Source organism: Hypomesus transpacificus, unplaced genomic scaffold (genome assembly GCF_021917145.1).
Source record: "Hypomesus transpacificus isolate Combined female unplaced genomic scaffold, fHypTra1 scaffold_84, whole genome shotgun sequence".
NCBI lineage: Eukaryota > Metazoa > Chordata > Actinopteri > Osmeriformes > Osmeridae > Hypomesus > Hypomesus transpacificus.
The window spans coordinates 294980-319638 of record NW_025814038.1 but is presented as its reverse complement, the minus strand read 5'-3'; the positions used below and the strand labels follow the sequence as shown (position 1 = coordinate 319638).

At 44.4% G+C, this 24659-nt stretch overlaps 3 protein-coding genes across 7 annotated transcripts; 1 reads left to right on the top strand and 2 right to left on the bottom strand.

Annotated features, from left to right (window-relative positions):
- Nucleotides 1–3237: 3237 nt before the first annotated feature.
- Nucleotides 3238–14117, bottom strand: scarb1 (scavenger receptor class B, member 1). Of its 5 annotated transcripts, none has more exons than XM_047017924.1 (14): nt 13707–14117; nt 12911–13071; nt 11351–11492; nt 10814–11017; nt 10543–10638; nt 10311–10426; nt 9863–10029; nt 9476–9594; nt 6903–6976; nt 6659–6710; nt 6397–6543; nt 5714–5761; nt 5012–5093; nt 3238–4243 (listed from the first exon to the last, which is right to left on the bottom strand). In XM_047017924.1, the coding sequence occupies exons 1-14, from the start codon at nt 13824–13826 to the stop codon at nt 4230–4232; spliced, it is 1542 nt and encodes a 513-aa protein (XP_046873880.1). In that variant the 5' UTR covers nt 13827–14117; the 3' UTR covers nt 3238–4229. The 5 variants fall into 5 exon arrangements, with proteins under 5 accessions (XP_046873880.1, XP_046873881.1, XP_046873882.1 ...); XM_047017925.1 differs by having other exon boundaries at nt 5018–5093; nt 13707–14116; XM_047017926.1 differs by lacking the exon at nt 5714–5761 and having other exon boundaries at nt 13707–14116.
- A 1595-nt stretch (nt 14118–15712) lies between these two features.
- On the top strand, nt 15713–21218 carry ddx56 (DEAD (Asp-Glu-Ala-Asp) box helicase 56). The gene is made up of 14 exons (XM_047017953.1): nt 15713–15791; nt 16201–16362; nt 16506–16660; nt 16931–17101; nt 17256–17346; nt 17462–17703; nt 18022–18171; nt 18556–18669; nt 18885–18979; nt 19226–19299; nt 19439–19528; nt 19740–19845; nt 19962–20065; nt 20227–21218. Exons 1-14 carry the CDS (start codon nt 15738–15740, stop codon nt 20368–20370), a joined length of 1752 nt encoding a protein of 583 aa, XP_046873909.1. The 5' UTR covers nt 15713–15737; the 3' UTR covers nt 20371–21218.
- On the bottom strand, nt 20944–24658 carry LOC124466210 (synaptobrevin homolog YKT6). The gene is made up of 8 exons (XM_047017955.1): nt 24306–24658; nt 23999–24110; nt 23713–23795; nt 23478–23578; nt 23030–23134; nt 22796–22861; nt 22333–22434; nt 20944–22090 (listed from the first exon to the last, which is right to left on the bottom strand). Exons 2-8 carry the CDS (start codon nt 24100–24102, stop codon nt 22055–22057), a joined length of 597 nt encoding a protein of 198 aa, XP_046873911.1. The 5' UTR covers nt 24103–24110; nt 24306–24658; the 3' UTR covers nt 20944–22054.
- Nucleotide 24659: the final 1 nt, after the last annotated feature.

Below are 24659 nucleotides of genomic sequence, written 5' to 3'. Positions count from 1 at the left end.
CATAGGTTTGTATGTGCATCATGTGAGCCTGACAAACTTTGCTTTACATGAAGTAGAGCCAAACATGTGCATTAATGGCTCGTTGGAGCTGTGAAAGAGATGAGCGAAGGAATATTATTCATCGAAGCTGTCGGTCGTGTATGTAGCCATATTGGCATGTTTATGCATGAGTGTGTATGTTATAATGTTTATGTTAGTGTGTGTACTTGCATCCACATCCACATACTGCCAGATGTCGAGGCTGAGATGGTTGCCAGAGTTCCTCACAGACGCGTAGACCAGGTAGACCAGGTGTGATACACAGGGTATTAACCCAGTGGCCAGGTGTGTGTGTGTGTGTGTAAGGTGTGTGTGTGTGAGGTTGTTTTGATCATGCTCGGGCTCCCTGTCACACACCTGATTGAACAGCCACCAGCTGCTGCCCCCTGGAGGTGAGTGTGCACACACACACAGACACACACACAGAGACCCATACACACACACACACAGAGACCCATACACACACACACACAGAGACCAATACACACACAGAGACCCATACACACACAAACACACACAGAGACCAACACACACACAGTCACACACAGAGACCCATACACACGCACACAGTCACACACAGAGACCAACACACACACAGTCACACACAGAGACCCATACACACGCACACACAGTCACACACAGAGACCCATACACACACACACACAGAGACCAATACACACACAGTCACACACAGAGACCAACACTCTCACATACCCTTTCACACTTGGACACACAGCCAGGCTTCAGACAAGATGGAGGAAATGGACCATCACAAGTGTTGTTAATGGTTGTTGAAATGTAATGTTATTATCAGTATTTGTGTTAACATGTGCTATATGAACAGTGTGTGAATATTTGTATAGTAGTGTCTTATTTAATGATCCACACACTATATGCATAATTGAACTGACTACATGGGAACATCCCTGTCTTTTACATACTGGACTAACGTATGTGTTTGGGGCTTCTGTTGTCTTTTGTGAGTGCTGACATGAGCTGAGAATGCAGATCATATATGAAATGAATGTTTTTCTGATTCAAAAAATAGTCAGTTGGTCTGGATCGAATCTGCGTTGCGAACTTCAGGAGGAAGGTAGACAGTGTCAAGTTGTCACTTGTTATAAACGTGTCAGTCCAACTTGTGTTGACAGTTGGTGAACAGCGACACACACGACTGGTTCTCTAAAGAGCTGCCTGATTTGACACAGGATCTTTTTTGCTGAAATCCTGAAATTTTGTGCTAGGGAGTCAGGTGGCTGAGTGGTGGGGAATCAGGCTAGTAATCTGAAGGTCGCCAGTTCGATTCCCGGCTGAGCCAAATGACGTTGTGTCCTTGGGCAAGGCACTTCACCCTACTTGCCTCGGGGGAATGTCCCTGTACTTACTGTAAGTCGCTCTGGATAAGAGTGTCTGCTAAATGGCTAAATGTAAATGTAAATCCAAATATTACATTGTTCACAGGCCATTTAACGTACAATCTTCTTAATGTGACGGAAGGAGAAGCGAGTGACAGCTAAAGAGAGATAGTGAAGAAGTGTAATGAAGAGACTGTGTGACAGAAAGAAAGGAGAGAGGTGGAAGATTGCATCAGGGTTACATTCACTTCAGAGCTACCTTCTTTAATTGTATGGGAGTCCTTGCACCATGGTCTATTACTTATACTTCCGCTGACTTCTCTAAGCACCTGGGCTACATTTGATGTTTGTTTTTCGTCATCATGAACCGAGGAAGGGACATTGCAGCCTTTTTTGCCCCAGTAAATAAAAAAAGTTAGAGACACATATCAAGGTATTGAGAGATGAGGAGCTGGAAGAGGGAGAGCCAGAGCATTGTGTATGATTTTAATGTAAAGCAAAATTAAAGTATTTAACGTTTAAATATAATTTGTTTCCTTTCTTAAAGTGCCACTCTGATTAAACAATGGCCCCGCAGTAGAATGTGTCTAGAACCGCCACTGGATGTCGTGCGAACGTCTCAGCTTCGAACCGTTTCCCTGTTCTCGGGACTAGCAGGCGAAACCTGCTTCATTGCGTTTGTTTGATGTTGTCAATAAGACTGTCATCTCGGGTGCACTTCAAGAGGGAGATTGACTTGGGTTCAGGCAGAGGGCAAGACGCACTGCTGTATGAAAAGAGGCGTCACGGTAGGCAAACCTTAACGTGAAGAGAGACTGACAGTTTTGTCTGAAGCCGTTTTGACTGTCAAACATACACCTACGTTGTATTAAACTGGCGCCATCTAGTGGCAAAACAGCCAGACATGCTTAGATATTTTCACGTTTAAATGAAGACAACCTGTTCACAAGACTGAACAGTCTGTTGACCTCTGGGCTGTCCCACCTAGCAGCAGCATAACTACGGTTGGAGTAGCTAGTTTCGGTACACATGTGTTTTGCCTTTTCACAGAACTGCATATTCTTTTACAAAGGAACTATCAATACTGCACTGAACTAAGATCGCCTTTCCTGCACATGCTCACTGGTATCTTCTGTAAGAGGACAGCCCTGATTGGACGGGAGGGGGGGGGGGGGGGGGGGGGGGGGGCTGCCCCTGAGGAAAAGAGCAGCATCACATCCATACAGTTCTCTTTAGATGAGGTCACTAATAAGACTGTAGAAAAATCTAGAAAAACTTCTGGAGAGAGAGGAGCAAATGCGTAACCTTACCAACCTGGGAGAGGAATTGGAAATCTCAATCAGCAACACGGTCTTATATAACATCACACCTACCTCACTTGTACAAAATGATAACTCAAACCCACCTCGGAATTACTCAAGAGCACAGGAATTTGAAGCTTGCACAAACTGCCCTGATAACTCTGATAACTCTACATTCAACGACAGGGGTGACCCGTCTCTGACACTAATCAGAAACAGATGGGTCAACATGTGAACATTATGCAATATGACGCGTGATCCCTCTCTCCTATGGCTCACTTCTCCCTGCTGGTGAAGCACATTATGGTCAGGTCTGGTGACAGAAGCAGAAGAAACTCAAGATGGTGGTTGCCAGTATCACCAGTGTAATCACGATTGTTGTCATCATTGACTTGAGTGATCAATGGCTTCTTGCCAACCAAACTGACTGTCTTCTGCCCAGGTTGTGATCACAGAGCCTGTGGGATCAGAAGTCCGCAGAATTTGATCCTTGTGCATCTTTATACAAGATGTAAATAGACCCAGAGAAATTACTAAATGCATGTATTTACAAAGATTTTTATTAATCATCTTAAACTTTAATCATGTGGACGTATCGCATTACATTCATATCTCAGATCAGTTGTCAGAAACGCCAGAAATGCCTGCAAGACACTTGCCCCTTGTAAAACACATTTAAATGTAGTGCGTCTATGAAAATTACACTGGTCAAAGATACAAAAAATTCCCTCATACTTAGTTTACACCAGATCTGCATGGATTCAGTGTGTTCTAGAAATGATGGTATAAAAATGACTAGCAGGGAACATGCATCACTACTGTATACCAGGCAGATGAAGGTCTGAGATGCATTTGACCATAACTCCATTGTAAAGGCACATAGGTGGACTAGTACAAAATCCCAATATTAAACTATGGCAGAAATACAGTCCTTTTTCTGATTAAACATTATTTTGAACACTGCATAAATATCCGGCAACTCAATACTTGGTCTGATTGCAACCAAAACCCCAAACCAACACTAATTAAAATTACAACAAACATTAAACATTTCTCTGTGTGGCTAACCCAATAGAAAACCATTCAAAAGTGCCAAACCTCCCACAAACCACTAGAATATTCCATCCCCTCAGTGACATAATATGCAAGTGGCTCCTCATTGGCTAGTTGGACACCAGCTGGTAGATTCCGACTAGTTCGGAGCAGAACAGTGTTCCCAAGCTAGAACCACTACCCTTGGAATACAGTTCCGTGTTCTCAGTCTGAAGTTCCATTGCTTTCTATACACAAGTAGGAAGGAGTCCGACATCCTCCAACCTCAAATCTAGAAGAACAGACCCAGGTGGGTGGTGTGTATGAGGTCAGGAAGAATGTTTCAGTGGTACGAGTTGAAGTCCCTTTTGTAAAAAGGCACCATCTTTGTTTTCATGCGTGTGGGCGTGTACGAGCGTGGCGTTGGTCTCAGTCCACCCCACCCTGTAGGAGAGGGGTCTTTTCGCTGGGTGAAGTGTCTACACTGGCATCCAGGAGTGTCTCACATGCTTTGATCTGTCAGAATTAGGAGAGAGAACCCATAAGGAACAGCAGGGGCGGAATCTCATCCAGTCAGGAGAAATGACAAAGTTATTACAGGAAGTTACTGGTGAGGTGGGAAAAAGGTACATGGTCATCCCAAACAAGCTGAAAACAAATCTTCCACAGAACAGTCATGGAGGACAAGTCTCCCTCTGAAGAGTCTCTGCCCGGTCTTGACGACAACAAAAAGACTGATAAGTTGAGAAACTAAAGTAATCAAGCAAAGCTGTTAAACGTTTACATGAGACCTCATAGGGAACAGACAAGGCCAAACCACAGAGTAGGTGTGTGGCAGTTGAGATGCTCAACACCGCTGTCACGAGTCACACATTCAAACCACTGCACACACCCAAATTGAACAGTTGCACGTGAGATGGAGAATCCTTGTAGCCTGTGTGACATCAGTTTATGCAGAGACTCCCATGAAAACAGTCATTCCTCACCCGGTGACAACGATTAGGCAGGGAATTGGAGGACAGGTTGATGGGAGGCCATTTATTGATGCAAGAGTGTCAAGTAAAAAATGTGTTTTATCCAAAAACCGCAATATCTATCCAGAATTTATCTCCAAACTTAAGGATCAGTTAACCAAGTTAAGACGGTCTCAGCTGAAAGGCTCAGTATAATATTTTTTTTTATGGTATCAAATGGACACCCAAACTGCAAATCGAGTGAATCCATTAAGCTGTTTTGTAGATGGAGGAAAAGGGATCCCAGCCCCATGTGCTTGTGTGTACTTACACCCACCTGTGTCTTTCATGATAAATTTGTCCTTCTGTGTTTCATGGGCGCCTTTGGAATTTACAGTGTCTTTATCGGTTGCCTGGAAGATAACCAGAGATCAACCAATGGGAGAAGCCACAGATAATCAGAGGGTGATTGGAGTCGTGTAGGGTCAGGGTTGGTTTAGGCTGGTGGCTCATCCTTCAGTCAGGTGCGCGTGTGTGTACATGCAGTGCAAGGTGTTCCGATTTAAATGCTGGATTTCGAGATGGCCATGCGGAGGACACATGCAATTGGTTAAGGGTACACCCCTTATGGACAATCATGACCAATCAAATTGGACTTGGGAATGGGATTGAGTTGATCAGTTTGCCATCCAATCCCAACAGGATATTGCCTCAGGAGGAGACGAGATGAAACCATCACATTTCTGGTAAAAACCAACACTCCCACATCTACTTGGGAATTGATTAGGAACTTAATGGACTGATCATCTTGATTAGATCGTCACAGGGAAGTCACGGATGCTTGCGATGGGCCGCAGCAATCAGGGGAGGGGGCTTCAATTCTAGAGAGCGCTGATCTCCAGACCTCAGGTCTGAACAAACTACCTCAGAATCAACACAGATGGGAATCTGTTCAGGCAAATCATATTCCTCAACACTTCCTGATTTGAAAGATTGAGAGGGGGGAAACGAGGGAGCGGGGCTAGTGACAAACCCCAGGGTTCTGTATAACTGTAGATTCGATTGCTGCCGACTTAACGGTCTGCAAAAGAAGCACATTTGATCCTGAATCCCAGTGGGCACAGAAAGCAGCACATTCGGACTTCACCCCCGTCACGTATACAATAAACCCACTAGATAACAAGTCAAACTATAAGGTGTTGACATTAAATATGTCCTCACATATCAGCTTGCCCCTCCTTCACTGATAAACCCCCCCCATCTTAGCCAATACAAATCTCCAATACCACACTATACATTAACGCATAGATAAAACACTAAAACACACAGTTCTGGACAAAAGCAGTATTTACGCAACCCCTTTAATCACTGCTCTATCGCTTTGAGGACACCTCTCACTGCCCCTTGCGCTTCTGGTAGATACAGAGCAATCACTGCAAGTCAGGAGATCCACTACTGTCCCGAGTGTCCTACTAGGTTTGTGAGCAACTGTCGCAGACGACTGTTAAGGAGGACTGGTTAGTAAATGCATGCGGCACTGTCACAACACAAACCAATGACAGCTTCCGTTCATTCTCTTCTCCCCTCACTTGTTTAGTAGTGGTAATCCGTCCATAGCAAAGCGCATCCAAATGCTGTTACTCTAAACATGCATAAAGGCCTGAGCACACGCATGCACAGTCAAACACAGTCCATGCCGTGTGTAAACAGTCCTACCTTGTGTCCAAGTCCCAGCAGTATAGCTCCGAGGACAGTCACCAGGCCCAGGGCGATGAAGATGTACTGCATGTACTCCATTACTGCTGGTAACACCACCAGGTTAGTGTGGAACGTGTCCAGGATGGGACCATCGATGTATCCACTCTGACAGAGACAGACAGAGATGAGAGAGAGGTTATGGTGGTGTATGATGGGCCAGAGGTGGCTATATTAGAGAGCTAGGTTAGGGCCTGGAATGACATGTCTGTGGTATACATACCTCCTCAAACCAGATCATGGGCATCACCACATCGGAGATCTTCCCCGTCTCCCTGCAGATACAAAAACAGGGTCACACAAACACACCTTTCAAGCAACAGTTCTTGAAATCACGGCAGCCGATAGTGGCGTCTTTGTAAACTTGCGGGAGATTAGATCCAAACAACATCAGGAGCATGGCGAGGGCGAGAGGAAGGTTGAGGGGTGAGGGCTTGGTAGATCAGAGTGGAGGTAGGCTGCCTTACGTGATTCCTGATACAGTCTTCATAAACAAGTTGAGCTGCAGTCGGATGGACACTTTCAGAGGGACGCCCGTCTCCTGAAGAGGGGGGGCGGCACACGGTATACTTCAGGACTCGGACAAGAGTGGCAAAAGGATTCTCTTTTATAAAAAGATATTGCTTGCATGCCCTCCACAAATTTCAAACCACTTGCCTTGAAGCTTGACAAATCACCAGTGTTCAGTAACATGGCTAATACATTTAATAAAAATAAAATAAATAAAAACGGTGTGAGCCACCAGAGTCCCTGCATGTTATACTCTGCCTCAGTGTCATCGTGAGGAGGAAGATGGCTGAATAAAAACCCATTTTATACTTAGTCCATCTATATTGTAGAGAAACGATAATAAATAGGTAAATCGGACGATTAATCAGGGCTACACTGATTACAATCCACACTGGACAAATGTACCTGCCGTCAAGGTTCTTTTCCATCTCAGGTGAGATTGTTTTGGTTGTCAGAAGCTACTCATTTACTGGTGATTAGCTAAGAGTGATTATAGTACTGGTGATAAGCAGTTAGACGTCTAGAGGGTCAGTAGCAACACTTTCAACTGCTGGTTGATTATTTAGACTGATGAAGGCTCAAGCAGAGTATCCAGGCCTAACTGAGGCAGCAGATCTGTGAACTATTGGCTGTGTCTTGTGTTATCCACGCTATGAAACTCCTCACTGACATGTACCAGACTGAAACAATTCAGTAATTGAACATTTGCTTGCCAAAAGAAAAATGGGTCACCATGTTCCCGCAACACATGCCCTGCAATTCTGTTCTGATGGGAGTATTTTTGCTGAAACAAAACATCAGCCCTAACAATTTGATGACGTGTGGCTTGACATGTAGTAAGACAACTTGGCCCCTGCCTCTACATCGTCAAGACAATCTGAGGATAAACTGTTCAGCAGTTGTGGTTCTGGCTTGGCCCACGCTGAGCCTCCATCTTCCCCAGAGAGGACCAGCAGTCTCCTGCAGTGTTTCAGCCCCAGACTGTTAACTCAACTCTGGGGAGGTCTTCCTCCTGGATCGCATTCCTCAAGTCTATAACGCGTAATCCACTCACCTGGGAGTGACGCCTGTATAGACTGCAGGTGTGCATGCAGTAACTTCCAATAACTATAACTCAACTAGCAACAGGCCTGAGCAGTTGGAACAAGTTGTAGAGGGTTTGCCTGCAGCTGAACGGCCCAGAGCCCAGAATTATGGCTAAGATCTTAAAAGTTGATTAGTTTCCCCAACGATCTGGCAAACATGACTGAAGTTATGTAAACATTTTGGCATGGCAGCATAAATCACCGAGGCCTTAGTAGATAGTCAGTAGGGAGCCTTAGTAGGGAGTCAGATGGCTGAGCGGTTAGGGAATCGGGCTAGTAATCAGAAGGTTGCCTGTTTGATTCCCGGCTGTGCAAAATGACATTGTGTCCTTGGGCAAGACACTTCACCCTACTTGGCTCGGGGGAATGTCCCTGTACTTACTGTAACTCGCTCTGGATAAGAGCGTCTGCTAAATGTAAATGTAATGCAAGTATGATGTTCAATGATATTGTACAGTACATGCAGAGCAACCATCAACATGCCACTTGTCTCAAGGGCACAAATGATCAAATCCCACTAGCGTGCATTTCTGGATGAACACCTTAAACAGAATTCCTTCCAGGGCCCAACCCTGAAGGTCCAATCAAAACATTACAGCTTTGTTTCATGGTCAGTTGGTTTGGTGGCCATTCAGTTCATTACACACTTTGAGCCAATCTGATGGATAATGGATTGTAGTTTATCACACCGGACACATTCATCTACCAAAGTGTTTCTAGGAAGTTGCTGTACTTGAATTGACTGGGGGGGGGGGATTTGTGCAAATGTTAAACAGTCAGGTATGCTATGGTCGAATGTTCCCATCCGTCTGTGCATGGTTTAATCTGGAGCACTAAATATTTCCAGGTATCTATCCACCTCAATCCTTTGAACCATGACTGGACAAACTAAAAAACTCAACTCACAGATAAGATCAACAACCTATCTGATAAGGGCCCATGTTTTCGCAAGCAATTTAGATAAGTCGTTAAAAAAAGCCTCATTGCCCTATTTATGAGTGCATAACTCATTTAACCATCACATAATTATAAAAGCATAACTGAACTTGGATGTCCCTGCTGTGCTCGTGGGTTTAGGTGAAGCTCAAGGCCCGTCAGTTACATCATCACAACTTCCAAAAATCTAAGCCAATCGGCATCTGTGAACGGATTCAACTAAATGTTTGTTTCACTAGTCCAAGAGAAAAAGGAATAAATCTGTGCTCGTATGACTCAAGCAATTCCCATCAGGCATTTATAACCCTTACCCAACCAGCTGGTCATTATCCTGAATAACCTCATTGATGCATGTAATCTTCGAAGCTGGACTGACAAACCCAACTAGAATAAGGTATGACAGATCAATGTGATTTCCCCAGGACAGGGCTGGGATGTAGCGAGCAAGTGTGGATGGTTGGTTTGTGTGTGTGTGTGTGTGTGTGTGTGTGTGAGAGAGAGAGCCTCACAGGGTGGATGTCTATGAAGAGGCCATGCTCCTCCTCTGTAGGGTGGAGGCCCTGGACGTAGCTCAGCAGGACAGGGTCAGCGTTGAAGAAGTGAGGATGGGAGATGAACACCGGAGAGTCTGAGAAAGTTACACACATTAGGAAAAGGGACGTTTGGTGTCTGGTTAAAAACACAGACCGCCAATCTTTAGCATTCGCTACTAAAACACTGCTTTGGATAGGTGTCTGCCCATTGAGTCAACTTGCGCTTCATAAATCTTTGTATCGGCTCCACTTGACCAACATTAGATATGAATACAATACAATGTCTATTGTTTGTTGAAAACCCATGATTGGTTACAGAACTCCTTCAACCCTGTGTGTGTGTGTGTGTGTGTACACACTCACTTTGTCTGCAGCTGCTGACGTTGAGGATGCCAGACTGCCGGCAGGGACAGAAGCCTGCGTTGGGAGCATAATCGCTTCCGTTGGCAAACAGGGTTGTGGGGGCCACAAAGCGATACAGGGGGATCCCCTTCATAACCCCAGGACGCTGGTACACCAACTCCATGGACCTCAAATAGGACAGGAGTGAGCAAGTGTGAGTAGTGTAAGAGACAGTTTAAGGAGTGTGCAGATGCGAGTGTGTGTACATTTTGCATTTACATTGAGTCATTTAGCAGACGCTCTTATCCAGAGCGACTTACAGTAAGTACAGGGACATTCCCCCCCGAGGCAAGTAGGGTCAGGTGCCTTGCCCAAGGACACAGCGTCATTTGGCACGGAATCAAACCGGCAACCTTCTGATTACTAGCCCGATTCCCTAACCGCTAAGCCACCCGACTCCCATGTGTACCTGCATGCGTCAGGACTGTAGAAGGGGAGGGTGGACTCTGGGGTCATGAAAGGAGGCCACATCTGTCCTGCTGTGCCGTTGATCATGTTACACTGAGGGGTCTTCCAGTACGGCAGCTGAGCAGGACGACCAGGAAAACACGTCAACGCCACGCAACTTTCCTTATCTACGTCTAAACAACACTCATTAGAAGAGGCCTTTGCCTTCTGTTAAGTCGGCCTCAATGCCTCACCGTTGTTAAACCATTCCATGAATCCACTTTATGGACCTTCCTTATGTCATCTCTGCCAGTGTGAATGGTGAACAGACCCGTGTTGGAGTTGTTAAACTGAGGGAGGGAAATCAGAAACACAGGATGTATACTTTTAGTTTCTACATTGACACGAGACAAGTTAACACCAATCATGGAAAAGCGAGCTTGTAACCCAACACCTGCTTTCACCACCCGCAAGCGAGTGCGAGAGAGATAAGAGAAACTGAAAGAGAAGTCCCTTGTCACTCACCTCAGAGAACAGGCCGAACTTGCCGCTGGAAGGCAGCATTCCCGGAAGCCACTTGTTGAGGAAATCCACCAGCTTGCTGTCGTATCCCCACATCAGCTCACCCACCGGCTTGGACAGGAAGGGCCCTTCGCCGAAGGTCTTGAAGGTGGTGCTGATCATCAGGCGCACAGCGTAAGGCATGTTCTCCATCATGACTGCTGCCCCCTGTTGGTGGGAGGGAGGAGAACAACAAGGTGATTAATGGCACAGAAGAAGCCCATACTGAAAGGGAGGGGGGGTGCATTGGAGAGTATTAACGGAAGGAAAAGTGGAGGACCGGTTGCAGACAGACTCAAGGACACAAGTTACATTTCCTTGCTATGATAAAACGAAAAATAAAAAAATGTAGTCAACACAGAAACAAGATTGACAGAGCTAAAAAAGGGGTCTCACTTTCTCTTTTCAGCAAACAAGAAAATGACAAGGGCTATTCCAAGTTTGAAATGTATTCAACAGAAGCTAGGTATAACAGTTTCAAGGTGTGTTTTGGGTTCTTACCAACACTAACATGTTGGGTATGGTGACCACGTCCGACTCATTCCCCGCAGACATGTCGGGCTCAAAGTAATAGGATCGATACTCCAGATACGACACTGTCTCGTTGGGGTGGAAAGTGATGTTTTGCTTCTGAATACGCTTCCTGAAATGACACAAATCTTGCTTTTAAAATGTTGTCCAATTCTCTAAGCATATATTCCCTCAAGAGTAGGATGGCTGATCTGTGTGGAATGAGAGGGGAATAAATTAAAATGGAAGGGGCGAGGGAGGGAAAGTAGAACAGAACTGGAGAAAAGGAGGAAGGCAGACTAAAGTATTTTCTCATCTAATTTGTTTTCAGCATGTGGCCATGTTGTACAATCGTGAGTCCAAGGGCTTTCGTTAAAATCTCAAGAATCCATGATGTTCTAATCAACTGTAACAATAAGCCCACAGTCAACTCCATACGCCCGCTTCTACGCACACAGCCAAAAATCCAGAACCCTTCTTTTGGATTCCACAGCGTTGACCTACATACAGGCTACTGTATGGACTTTCAGTCAAAACCACCATCAACCCAAAACGAAATGGTACATATTTACATTTAGTCATTTAGCAGACGCCCTTACATATACCATTAGGTTACGGTGCTTGACACAGACCTTTGCCCTCTGAGTTACGACCTGTTTAGAGAACTTCATCAAAAGCACATTTGGAGTTCTTGAAAGCAGTTTAAATTATTTACATTAGCCAGCAACACCCAAATTCCACATGCCAACTTGACATAGCACAGGTCAACAGTTGTTTAAAACATATGCAATTTCTGAAAAGAGATGACCATGTAGCATAAACTATAACTAAACTTGGTAAATGTCGGAAGCCTAGCCAACACAGCTGTAACAGGGAAGACGCTTCTATATTTAACAGGTGCATGTGTACTCAAGTCCAAGCAACAACAATTAGACCAAAACCTTTTGTTGAATTGATTCCTGGTCCGTTGTCGGATGTGAATGTTGGGGATGACAGTTCTTTGCATGAACACACGTGACTCACTGAGCATCTGCAAGTAACCCAACACCAACTGTGTGGCAAGCATGCCCCGTCTGCCCATACTTCCTGTAAACAGCGCTGGGGAAGCAAACAGCTAAACTGTTTTGGCTCTCCAGCTAAAGAGACTGGACATTTCTATTCAGTTCCTCCTTCCACTAGGGTCAGATTTCTCCTAGTGAGTGGATGGTATGTACAGCCCCAGGTTAGGAGTGAGCTAGCTCCTCTGTACAGAGACCAGAGACATGGATCTGGGTCTGCATGCTCACTGCTGCCAGAGCACGTCTCTCTCAAGACTGCTGAACTCACGCAACAACCCACACAACGCCAGTTACCTCGTTAGATAAGCGGAATGAAATTTCAAGTGGGAAATCAACATCTGGAATAGGGTTAACATTGCTTTCCTTTAGCAGGCTACTTCAATCCAAACCTATGGACAAGGGGGGATTTTTTTTTAACCTTAAATATTTTGATCTGCGCTACCCATCCAGGGTTTGCCTAACGGGTTTGGGTATGTGGTTTGCACGCAGTCACCTGTATACGTAGGGGCCTTTCTGTTCCACCATGGGCTTCTCTCCCAACAGGATTTCTTTAGGGTTGAGAACGTTGAAGAAATAAACAGACATGTAGAAGGGAACCGGGACATCTTTCCACATCGTGTATGTCATTTCATTACTCGGGTCAATCACTGTATTCTATCAGAGAGAGAGAGAGCAGAACAATTCGAGTAAATCTCGACAGTTTTAACAGAAAGTATTTTTTCAAAGTTTAAAATCGTATTACATGAAAATTACACTGGATCACTTTTTATTTAACAAATTGCTAGAAAACACATTTGGTTAGTGTGCTTTTAATTATGCTAAATAAAACCAATGGTCAGAACGTTGCGTTGAACTGTAATTGGTGTTATGACTGAGCAGCAAAACTGCAGGATAAAACAAGTAGCCCTAATAAATTCAACATTGAAAAGCCTATTCCCTTAACGCTTGCATAACTTTGTCTTCCATAATGTCTCTGGATTTCTTTATAGCCTAGCAACTTCCTAGTGTCATTCTATCAGTTCCCTACAGGCAAATCATTCTATCGCAAAACGTATAGGTGGATTAGAGTGAATGGTTTTCTAAACGTAGCTAGACTGGGATTACTTGGCTACCATGTATTTGACTCAATTACTACATAGGAAACCAATGCAACGGTGAAGACAAGACCACAATATCCTGTTATGGAAATATTAAGAAAATTATGCAAAAGGTTAGTAAAAAAAAATAAATAAAAAGACGCATTCTAAAAAAAGTCATAATGGCTACGGTATAGTCTCTATTTGACTTACCTTTACAATTTGGTCGTCAATAATTACTGGTCCAACAAATACAAGAACAGTCCCAAAAACCACCGTCAGAATCCCTGCGACTAAAAACCCAATAGCCACCTTCGTTCTGTTCACAGCCATGATCACTGATTGACCGAGTCTTCGAACAAGTTCAAGTCAATAACAATTGATAACAAAACACAAACTGTAATGGATGAAGTCCACGGCTTTGTTCGGAGCAATGTATCGTTTGACACTGGCACGGCAGGAGTCAAAGTTGACAGAGTATTTTGAGTTGCCACTACCACCGCACCTTCGATGTCGAACAGCCTTCCCTAACGCTCCCACTAACACAGAGTTTCTAACCTAAATGATTTGGAACCAGATGGTCCAAATTGGTCTTGTAGCTGTGTTTTTATTAAGGTGATTTGGCCACACCTCCGGAGCGCAGAGATTTATGGGAGATGTAGTCTGTGGGTCAAAAAGGGCTCGCTGAGTAGTTCAAGTCACAGTTTTATGTAATTGTGCAACAACAGGTCTGTATTTGTGCTACACAACACATAGGATAGGCTATTATGATATCAACTAAATGTACCAACTAAATTAAGTTGATTGCCTTAATATATAGAATGATAATAAGACTAGCCCATAGGCTTAAAACCCATACAAATTGACTGATAAGAATTCTTGAATAGGTTTGAATCCAAACCTTCATTCATTGCAGGTCGTTGAGAAGGACCCATGACAAATGGGTTAGAGCAAAAAAAAAGAAAAAAGAATCCCATGTGAGCAGAAATGTGCTTAAAATGATTTGTTAATCTGCTGTTTAAATGGAAGTAGAGTGGCCATTTAGAAAACCGACAATCGTAAACCACAGATAAGGGTTGATATTCACAGAGCCGACCACATCTTTATCCATAGACTTGGTTCATTTGGGTGATGAAGGGCTTTACTTTCAGTCAGCATACTCATGACCCATCCGCAAGTTGGAGGGAACAGACGGTATAAGAAGTCAATTTACTGAGACAGTTGGTCATCTGACAACTCTGTGAAATTGCTGTTTCTGTCCTATGCTGTAAGCGTCAAAGCAGGACTTGTTTGAAAGGTTAATTGAGTCTGGAACAAAATTTCTGTCACATGTTTTCATGTCTAAATGCTTATGCAAGCATTCTGAGGGCACACTAAATAATAATGCCCACGCACACCCCAGTTTTAAACACATGCAGTTCAATCACAAGGGGTTCTGCCCAAGAGTTCCGTTAGGATCGGTTCTAACTATTTATTTGATCCACAAAAAGTGGGCTATAGGGCAGAACATAGGTTATGGATGCTGCGGTATAGGCATTGCAGCCTATTCCGATTTTGAAAGAAAAAATATAGAATAGAAATTGCATGTATCCGATCTCTTATTCGACCGCTGTTTTCACTTCCACATGTGATTCCTACTTCCAAGTCACAAGGCAGCCTATACCATTTAACACATGACACAGTGGATCCTGCAATGACACTTGCAAGCAACAGTAGCTTTAGGAATCCCTCCAATAAAACGTGTTTAATACTGTATGTAAACTGTAAAGTGCGTCCAATTATTAATAGCTGACTCGATTTATGCATATCCTCAATAATTATAGCCTATCGCATCCTTATTTTTTGTGATTGATTCAGTTGTGATCGAGGGGAGGAACGACGGGAGAAGTGAACGTTTGAGACGCACCCCCGGTAGTGCAGCAGTCAGCCAAGAGAGGCTAATCAACCTAATTCGGCCGACAAACTAGAAACCCCAAATATGACCGTCTCAACTGGCAACTTGGCCCGTCAGATGCCGTAGAACGCCCCCTATCTTCCTAAATCGGTTTTGCGTGTACAAAATAATTATAAATATATAAAATTCATTTTTAAAATTACATATTTATCACGGTTTCTTATCAATAAATCAAAACAAAGCATCATCGTTATATATTTTAAAATACTCAGACACGATTGTCTCCTGCATCCACGACGTTGCTGTTACGTCAAATTAAAGCGACCGAAACACGTGTGAAAGCTACAGAGATGGCTGACAAGTTGCAGTTCCATGAAATGGGTTTGGATGATCGCCTTTTAAAGGTAAAATGTGTTCCATGTCATTGTGGCTAAATTGTCCACTTAACGATGGAAACTAAAAACATTAGCCTACGGAAAGAGAAAGAGGCAGAGTAATTGGCTGGCTTTTAAAATTAGGCTTAGCTCGTTAGCTAGCTCGCCAGCTACGATTAGCAAGCCAGCTAGCTAACTAAAGCAAGCGATTTAAATCACTTTATTAATTAATGATACAAGCCTAAATCAACACCAAGCGACGCCAATTCAAACCCTACACATTTGCAATGACTTGCCGGTTTATATGGGTTACATTCTATTGTTAGCTAGCCAAAAGGTTACTGGCTAGACACAACATAAAGCTCAGCTAGAAGGATGTACAGTAGGTATGATGTGTTGTCGTATCATTTATTGCCATTTTTGTAATGTTTTAACTCAGGCGCTCGCAGACTTGGGCTGGGCTCAACCAACCTTGATCCAGGAAAGAGCCATCCCTCTGGCTTTAGAAGGAAAGGACCTTCTGGCTCGAGCCAGGACTGGGTCGGGTAAAACAGCTGCTTACGCCGTTCCTGTCATACAGCGGATCCTTGCCTCTAAATTGGTGAGACATTATCGACAAGACATCATGTGAAACATTTCGATAAAGTCACCGGAGAGACGCATGCTTTGTTCTTATAAAAGTGACATTTCAGCGTGGACATTTTACGTGGTTGCGCTAACACTTGTTGTTGCTCTTGTGTTTAGAACGTCCGCGAGCAGGCAGTGAGGGCTCTAATCCTGGTGCCAACGAAAGAGCTAGGCCAGCAGGTTCAGATTATGATTCGTCAATTGACGGCCTTTTGCGCCAGGGATGTCCGAGTGGCTGACGTCTCCGGCAAGGCTGATCTGTCAACCCAGAGGTCAGTCTTCAGGAACAACCCGGGGGCAGTTCTAAAAGCCTGTGTGACAGACAGAACAAATTGTATTTATGTTACAGCACCTCCAATAAAACTGTTTTCACATTGCCTACAACAGTTTTTGAAATAACGGTTATGGTATGGTAAACATGATGCACTGTTTGTAATTCTCAGGTTCTTTCAGACTACTTAATTAATCATAATTGTCCTCCCAGCAATCAAAATGGTTCAATCGTCTAATTTGTGCTTGATGCTGGCTGTTGTTGTGGGCAGGCCTGTCCTGATGGAGAAACCTGACGTGGTTGTGGGGACACCGTCTCGTGTCCTGGCCCACCTGAAAGCCCAGAACCTGGTCCTGCACTCATCCCTGGAGACCCTAGTCATAGACGAGGCGGACCTGCTGTTCTCCTTTGGCTTCGAGGCCGACCTTAAGAGCCTGCTATGGTGAGAGGAACACATGTCATGTGTATACAGACACGCCCATGCTCAAACCACACGTACGCACACACACACACAGACACACCCACACCCACAGTCCCATTCTATCACCCAGTGGGCCTGTTGACACATACTCTCTACTTTGTGTCCCCCTCTGCAGTCACCTGCCTAAGATCTACCAGTCCTTCCTGATGTCTGCCACATTCAGTGAGGACGTCGAGGCCTTGAAGGAGCTGGTGTTGCATAACCCTGTAAGAGGAACTCTTAACATGCGCCCCCCCGTGTCTGTCTTGGTTTGGCCCCCTCCCCTCCTAACCCGTGTCCCCCCCCCCCCCCCCCCCCCCCCCCCCCCCCCCTGTCTCCTAGGTGATCCTCAAGCTCCAAGGCTCCCAGCTCCCAGACAGCAGCCAGCTGCAGCAGTACAGCGTGCAGTGTGAGGAGGAGGAGAAGTTCCTGTTGATATACACGCTGCTGAAGCTGCACCTGGTGCAGGGGAAGACCCTGGTGTTTGTGGGAGCGGTGGACAGGTGCTACAGACTCAAACTGTTCCTGGAACAGTTCAGCATACCAGCCTGCGTGCTCAACTCTGAGCTGCCCGTCCAGTCCAGGTAAGGAGAGGCTAGGTGGGGTGGACTGAGGAGTGGACGGATAAAGGTCCTAGTGGGTCACCGGGGAAACCAAATGTGTTGAGGCAGCAATGCAGCGGTCCGGGTTTGATCCCTGCTTGGAGTCATTTCTGCATGTCTATAACTGTCTCTAACTACATCTCTGTAACCGTTTCTGTTCAACGAAGCCACAAAAATGCCCTAAAATATCTATAGATATTTATATTTATATATATCTATAAATATATATATATATATTTTTTTAAAGATCAGAGAAGACGTTTCTCTGATATTCCGTCCCCCTCCATCCTTCCTCTCCAGGTGTCACATCATCACTCAGTTCAACCAGGGCTTCTACGATTACATCATCGCCACTGACGAGCAAGGTTTAGCTGATCCCACCGCACCAGCACAGACCACCGACGGGAAAGGGAAGAAAAAGAAGAAGAAGAAGAACGCAGGGAAAGGAAGGTAGGACATGATTCATCCTGGACAGGATATGAGGGGGGGTTAAAGTCAGGAGTCAGATGGCTGAGCGGTTAGGGAGTCAGGCTACTGATTAGAAGGTTGCCGGTTCGATTCCCAACGCTGAAAAAATGACATGTCCTTGGGAAAGCCCCTTCACCCTACTTGCCTCGGGGGAATGTCCCTGTACTTACTGTAAGTCGCTCTGGATAAGAGCGTCTGCTAAATGACTACATGTAATGTAAATGAAAAGTCAGGGAATAGTGTGTAATTTAGTTACCTTAAGGTCCTGTACATTAATGGTTTTGTTTGAGCACGATTAGTGTGTGGTCTCGGTTGAGGTGTGGTTTCGCGCCCCTAAAAGAAACTTCTGGATGTCGTTGTTTGCAGAGTCAAGGACAAGGAGTATGGGGTCTCCAGAGGGGTCGACTTCCAAAACGTCGCTAACGTCATCAACTTCGACTTCCCCGATTCAGTAGAGTCCTACATACATCGAGTGGGACGGTAAGTTCATCTGCACTCTGAAATATAAACGAAGGCTACTAAAATTTCAAGTGATGTGATTGACATGATTTCTAAGGCTACTCTAATCCGGTCAAAATATTTTAATTTTGGCTGAGAAAAATCATGTTTCGTGTGAAGATTTGTGTTCTTAATGAAATGACTCCTTATGTCTTGATAAAGTAAAAGACTTTGCCCTGGTGTGTACCCTCTCACAGAACGGCCCGAGCAGACAACCTGGGCTCAGCGCTCACCTTTGTCACTCACACACAGCTGGCGCTCCTGAAGGAGGTGGAGGACGCCCTCACTGGAGGTACACACACACACACACACACAGAGATGCACACACACACAGACCGAGACACACCACACACAGACAGACGGACAGAGAGACGGACGGACAGAGAGATGGACAGAGAGACACCACAGACAGACAGAGAGACACTACAGACATACACACACACAGGTTCCTTTAGCTGTAAACAAATAGGAGAGTTAGGAATGTGATGGTGGTCTCAGCTGTTCCAGCTGATGGGCTGACTGGATCTTCTTTTGTCAGACAACGCTGAATCCGCCGTGAAGCCTTTTGGATTCAAGATGGAGGAGATCGAGGGCTTCAGGTACAGGTGTCGGGTACGTGACGTTACGGATGAACTACACAGACATGCTAGCAGATTACGGATTGAGACCTGTGTTTGGATGGTCTCACTGTCCCAGTGATGTGTCCAGCTACTGTACTCTACAAACAAGCCTTCTGTGTGTATCCATGTAGGACGCTATGCGGTCGGTAACCAAGCAGGCAGTGAGAGAGGCCAGACTGAAGGAGATCAAACAAGAACTGCTCAACTCAGAGAAACTAAAGGTTGGTATAATGAAACAAGCATGGCTGTAGATTGTAGATTACCAAAGTTTGAAAACACCATGAACGCATTTTCCTGCTGTATGCTTTCTGCAGTTGTATAGTATGAGCTTGTAAATTGTACAAATTTAAGTTGATTGTTTCCTTCTCCAGCCTAAATGATGATGTTTTGTTAGTGATGATTTTTGCTGACACTTATTCTGTCGCCTCACAGACGTACTTTAATGACAATCCTCGAGATCTACAGTTACTGAGACATGACAAAGATCTGCACCCTGCCATCATAAAGCCCCACCTAAAGAATGTCCCAGATTACCTCAGTAAGACATGACTGATGCATGTAAAAACCACAGAACCAAATATTCAGCATAATGGAGGACTTAAAAATATAAATGACACGTGAAACAGCTATAGTAATATTGTTGATCTCTCTCAGTTCCACCGATGCTGAGGGGTGTGGCCAACTCTTTCTCGGGAAAGAGGAAGAGGAGGAGAAACGACAAACCAAAACCAGCAGGTGTCATAAAGACTCCCTTTAAAGTGAGTATAATTTTTTGGGGGGAAAACAAATGTTATACGTTGTAGTTTTTTTTTTCTTTCTTGGAAGTGATGTGTGGTCTGTATTGAATGTAAAAATGAAATGTGTGTGGCGTGACATCAACCATGACCCAACCCAACCATCCTTTTCAATTCACCTGCAGAAGAACCTCAGAGGCAAGAATCCCCTTAAGACCTTCCGCTTCACTGGAGGGGCCAGTAAAGGGGTTGGTCGAGGGGCCAGTAAAGGGGTTGGTCGAGGGGCAAGTAAAGGAGCTGGTCGAGGGGCCAAGGCCGGTAAACACTAGGCTTCAGTGTACACCAATAACTGACTTTTCAATATAAACTCAACAATGACATTAACCGAGGAGGCAACGGCTTCCAGTCCAACAGAAGCTGAAGGTACACCAGGAAGCTGTCACGCGTCGGATAGGTCGCCTGGTGTTGAGTTGGAAATGTTTTGTTTGGAAGTGCCTTTCTCTGTGAACGCAGCATGTTTGAGTAACTGAGGAGTCAGTGTGATGCCTGGTAGTCGGTTCCGTCTCAGCCTCAGATTCTCTCTGCTTCAGTCCTGATGGAGTTTTCTCTCTGCTTCAGTTCTGATGGAGTTTTCTCTGCTTCAGTTCTGATGGAGTTCTCTCTGCTTCAGTCCTGATGGAGTTTTCTCTCTGCTTCAGTCCTGATGGAGTTTCCGATGCTGTTTTCAGAGTTGTGCTCTGGTTGAGAGTGAGCCTGCTATTACAGATGTTGTAATTAATACTAAATGGATCACATTTGTATAAAGTAATACACGCTCTTAAGTGTATTAGCTATTTGTCGATGTATCTCGCCTCAATTCTTTGAGAATCGCATTGGATTTTTGAATAAAACAAAAGTATGAAATCGTTTGAATAATTTATTTAATCGTAATGACAATTTCAAATAGTTTCACGCGTAATACAATGTATGGGTAATAGGACTGAGAACGTTTTAAATGAAGTAGAAGATAAAGCAAACATTTCTCCATGTATGGTTTGTATACTGGTGAATACACCGTTATTTATGGCTATATCAAGTAGATGTAGAAAATGTGGCACGTTAAACAAAGAAGGCACAAAGATAGGTAGATAGGCCTGCCAGAACAATTAGAGTTTAACAAGGTAACCCCTCATTTATACAGATATACAAAGACTACTTTAAGAAACATTACCATTTAGTATACAACTGTTGCTGTCTGCATAATAAATATGTGATCAAAGAACCAAACACTCATCTTACATTTCAGGTCTTGGGAAATGTCCATTCTCTTGTTTGAACCATTTCTCACACGTATGAACTTAATACGGCCCAGATTTAATTCATGTAAAACACTCACACATTTAAGGCTTCAGATGTCATTCTGCATGTACGCAGAAGGCAACTGGTTTCTAAATCGTGTACTTTTACAACATCAGGAATGTCTAGAATTCAGCCAGTAGCAGCTTGATGCATCTCGCGACCAAGTCACATTCAGCTTGTTCTACAAACTGGTTACACAACTGATCATCCCACAATTTTCAATGAACAGCCCTTAATTGAATCCCAAATGCAATACTGAACGAACCACCATCTCATTGTCATTAGACAGGTATAGGTAATCTTTGCGGTAAGATCCCTCACTGAGAGCTTTGACATACGCAGCCTATCAACTCACAGGTCTGACAACCGCACACACCCACTGCTCAACGAGACAGCCAATCAAAGCACAGGACATTGGAGTGTCTTCAAAAACAGGGAGTTAAAACCAGAGACAGAGAGAGAGGAAGGGGAAAGCCATCAGTCTACAGCTTGAACCCTCACTTTCACATGAGGACATACAGCTACCGGAAACCAACATTGAGATTGACCCTCTCTGTTCCTCACACAGCCCTGCTGACTCGAGGCATGTTCAGAGAGACCAGGGAGAGAGACCAGGGAGGGAGAGAGTAGTGAGACAGGAGGAGGGTCCAGGAGGTGCAGATACGTCCAGCAGCTCTACATGACTTCGCAGCAAGAGTTCTGCTTCCGTGCCTAGGGCAGACACACACACACAGAGGATATCAGACTTTGCACCTCGTTCGAATTGATCCAAATAATCTTTCTGTAACTCTCTTTACAATCAATGTCACAAAGGGATTCACAGTTGCCCAATGGGTCAACGTCAGAGATTCAACCTACACAGAAAACTAGAAATGGTCTGTATGATGGTATGGTTACATATTCATATTCAGAGTGAAATGAAGAAATGTAATCTGAAAGGATCTTGTGCTTACGGTCTTGTAGAAGGCTTTGGATTGGTTGCCCAGGTGTTCCGACTTTTGCACCAGATCATCCAGCTTCTCCCCTCTCTCCAACAGAGACTCCATAGTGTTGTGCTAAAGAGAGAGAGAGAGACAGAGAGGGAGACAGAGGGAGAGGGAGAGACAGAGAGGGAGAGACAGAGAGACAGAGAGGGAGAGGGAGACAGAGGGAGAGGGAGAGACAGAGAGAGAGAGACAGAGAGGGAGAGGGAGACAGAGGGAGAGGGAGAGACAGAGAGACAGAGAGGGAGAGGGAGACAGAGGGAGAGACAGAGAGGGAGAGACAGAGAGACAGAGAGGGAGAGGGAGACAGAGGGAGAGGGAGAGACAGAGAGGGAGAGACAGAGAGACAGAGAGGGAGAGGGGGCCGTCAGCCGACCAAACACACCACCAGGCCCGGGAACCACACTGTTTACGTACGGCAAAGCAAACCAACCAGAATAATTTTGGTTTCATCCAGTTCAGCTTGCACTTTGCTCATGGCGTCTGCTTCTCTGGGATTCTATAAACACAAAAACAGCAGGGAGCTTGTTCACATACTAATACGTTGTTTTGAACTCTTGAGATTATATATACAAATATATAGAAAAGTAAAGATGAATACAGATGGAGTTACATATAATGGAGGTACATGCAGCAACTAGTCTGACTTGTAGAAGAGACGTGGTACCTGGTACTTGGCCAGATAGCTGTCTAGGGCTGAGTACTGGATGGTGTCAGCAGATCCAGAAGGCCAGTCAATACTGCCCACCTGCCTGGAGAACTCCTCTAAGACCTAGGAGAGAAGACATCAGCGCAATACAGGACTTGGAGGAGGAGTCTACAGCACTGGTCACACAGCGATGCATAATTATAATCTCTTAACGCTCTTCTCTTTGTAAATCCTTGCTTTGTCAACATTCTTGAGATAGATTTATGCTATATATAGAACGTGTTTATCTGTAAATAAACGTTGTGCTTCCTAATGGCTTCCTGATAAAGACCTGTAAGAAGTTCTATGCTACAGTAATGCCAAATCACATGACCATGACATAATAACACCTTTGGTTGTTAGCCAAGCCTTCGGTTAGAATAGCCCCTTCAGTTGTCTGTTGAGAAGTGAAAACGTCACTTCTTACCTTATCTAGTAGGGTAAAACAGACTCTCGAGGGGTACTCCCCATCCGCAATCACCACTGCTCCCAGGTTGTCGTTCCGCACGTAAACATGACACAGGTACTCTGAGAGAACACACATGCACACGGACGTTTAGACTAGGCAGCTTCTCAGCAAAGTCCTGGGTTCGATTGCCGCTTTGAGGTCGCCTGCTGCAAAGTAAACATGGCGTGTTTTTTCGACAATCAAAGTCACAAACCTTGTTCTTTGACAGAAGCTCTGCTGCCAACCGATGACCGTTCCACGATCAGCGCACTGGTGAATGTCATGAATTCCTGAACACTGAGACATACAAATCCAAAGAATGTGCTGTATCAGGATATTGTCTCGACTGTGTGTCAGATAAATTATACATTATCCAAAAGACCAGAATATGATCGCAAAATGCCAAATGCTACCGATAACAAAATACGATAATTGGAGCAATTTGTCAACTACAACTAAATTAAATTAATTTGACGAGGAGACACGACTTAAAGACTCACCTGGACCGCTGGAAAAAGCTGAAGGATGACAGGTCATAAGCAGCCTTGAGCAAGTTGGACTTGGTGGTCCCCTTGTATAGCACACTCAGACTGTACAGTTTCATTCTGTTTACTGAAGCAACAGGGAGAAAATGCTTAAAACAACTTCGCATTTTTCAGTCGCGTTTTAACCAGCTGAGCTGTGTGTATTTACTATTAATGTAACTCAGTGTTATCTAGTTAACTATGTGACAGTAGCACAGGCCAAGCTAGAACTACTTTAACTGCTACACAAAACACGTATCTGTTTTAATCAAAATGTACGTACCTTGTTCTTTTCTCTTTCCAAACTTGACCAGCTGTTTTATACCGAAAGTAAGACCAACTGAGACAGCGCTAGCGGATAGTAGTTAAACTTGTGGGTAAGCTAACGTTACAATAGCTACCTGTGGAGTTTCAGGGAAATACTTGGTTTGCTTGGACGGGTGTTTCGTTAGATTAAATAATTCGATAACAAATATTTTCGCGTCAAAGTAATCTTTTTCAACAACAAACCAAATTGAAATAACTTTATATCGCTGAAGCTGTCGTTGTGATTACCTAGTAAGCTCAGCTATGTACAAGACTTCCAATAGCATTATGGAATAGCCACATAGCAGCTTGTCCGTACATTTTGCGCATG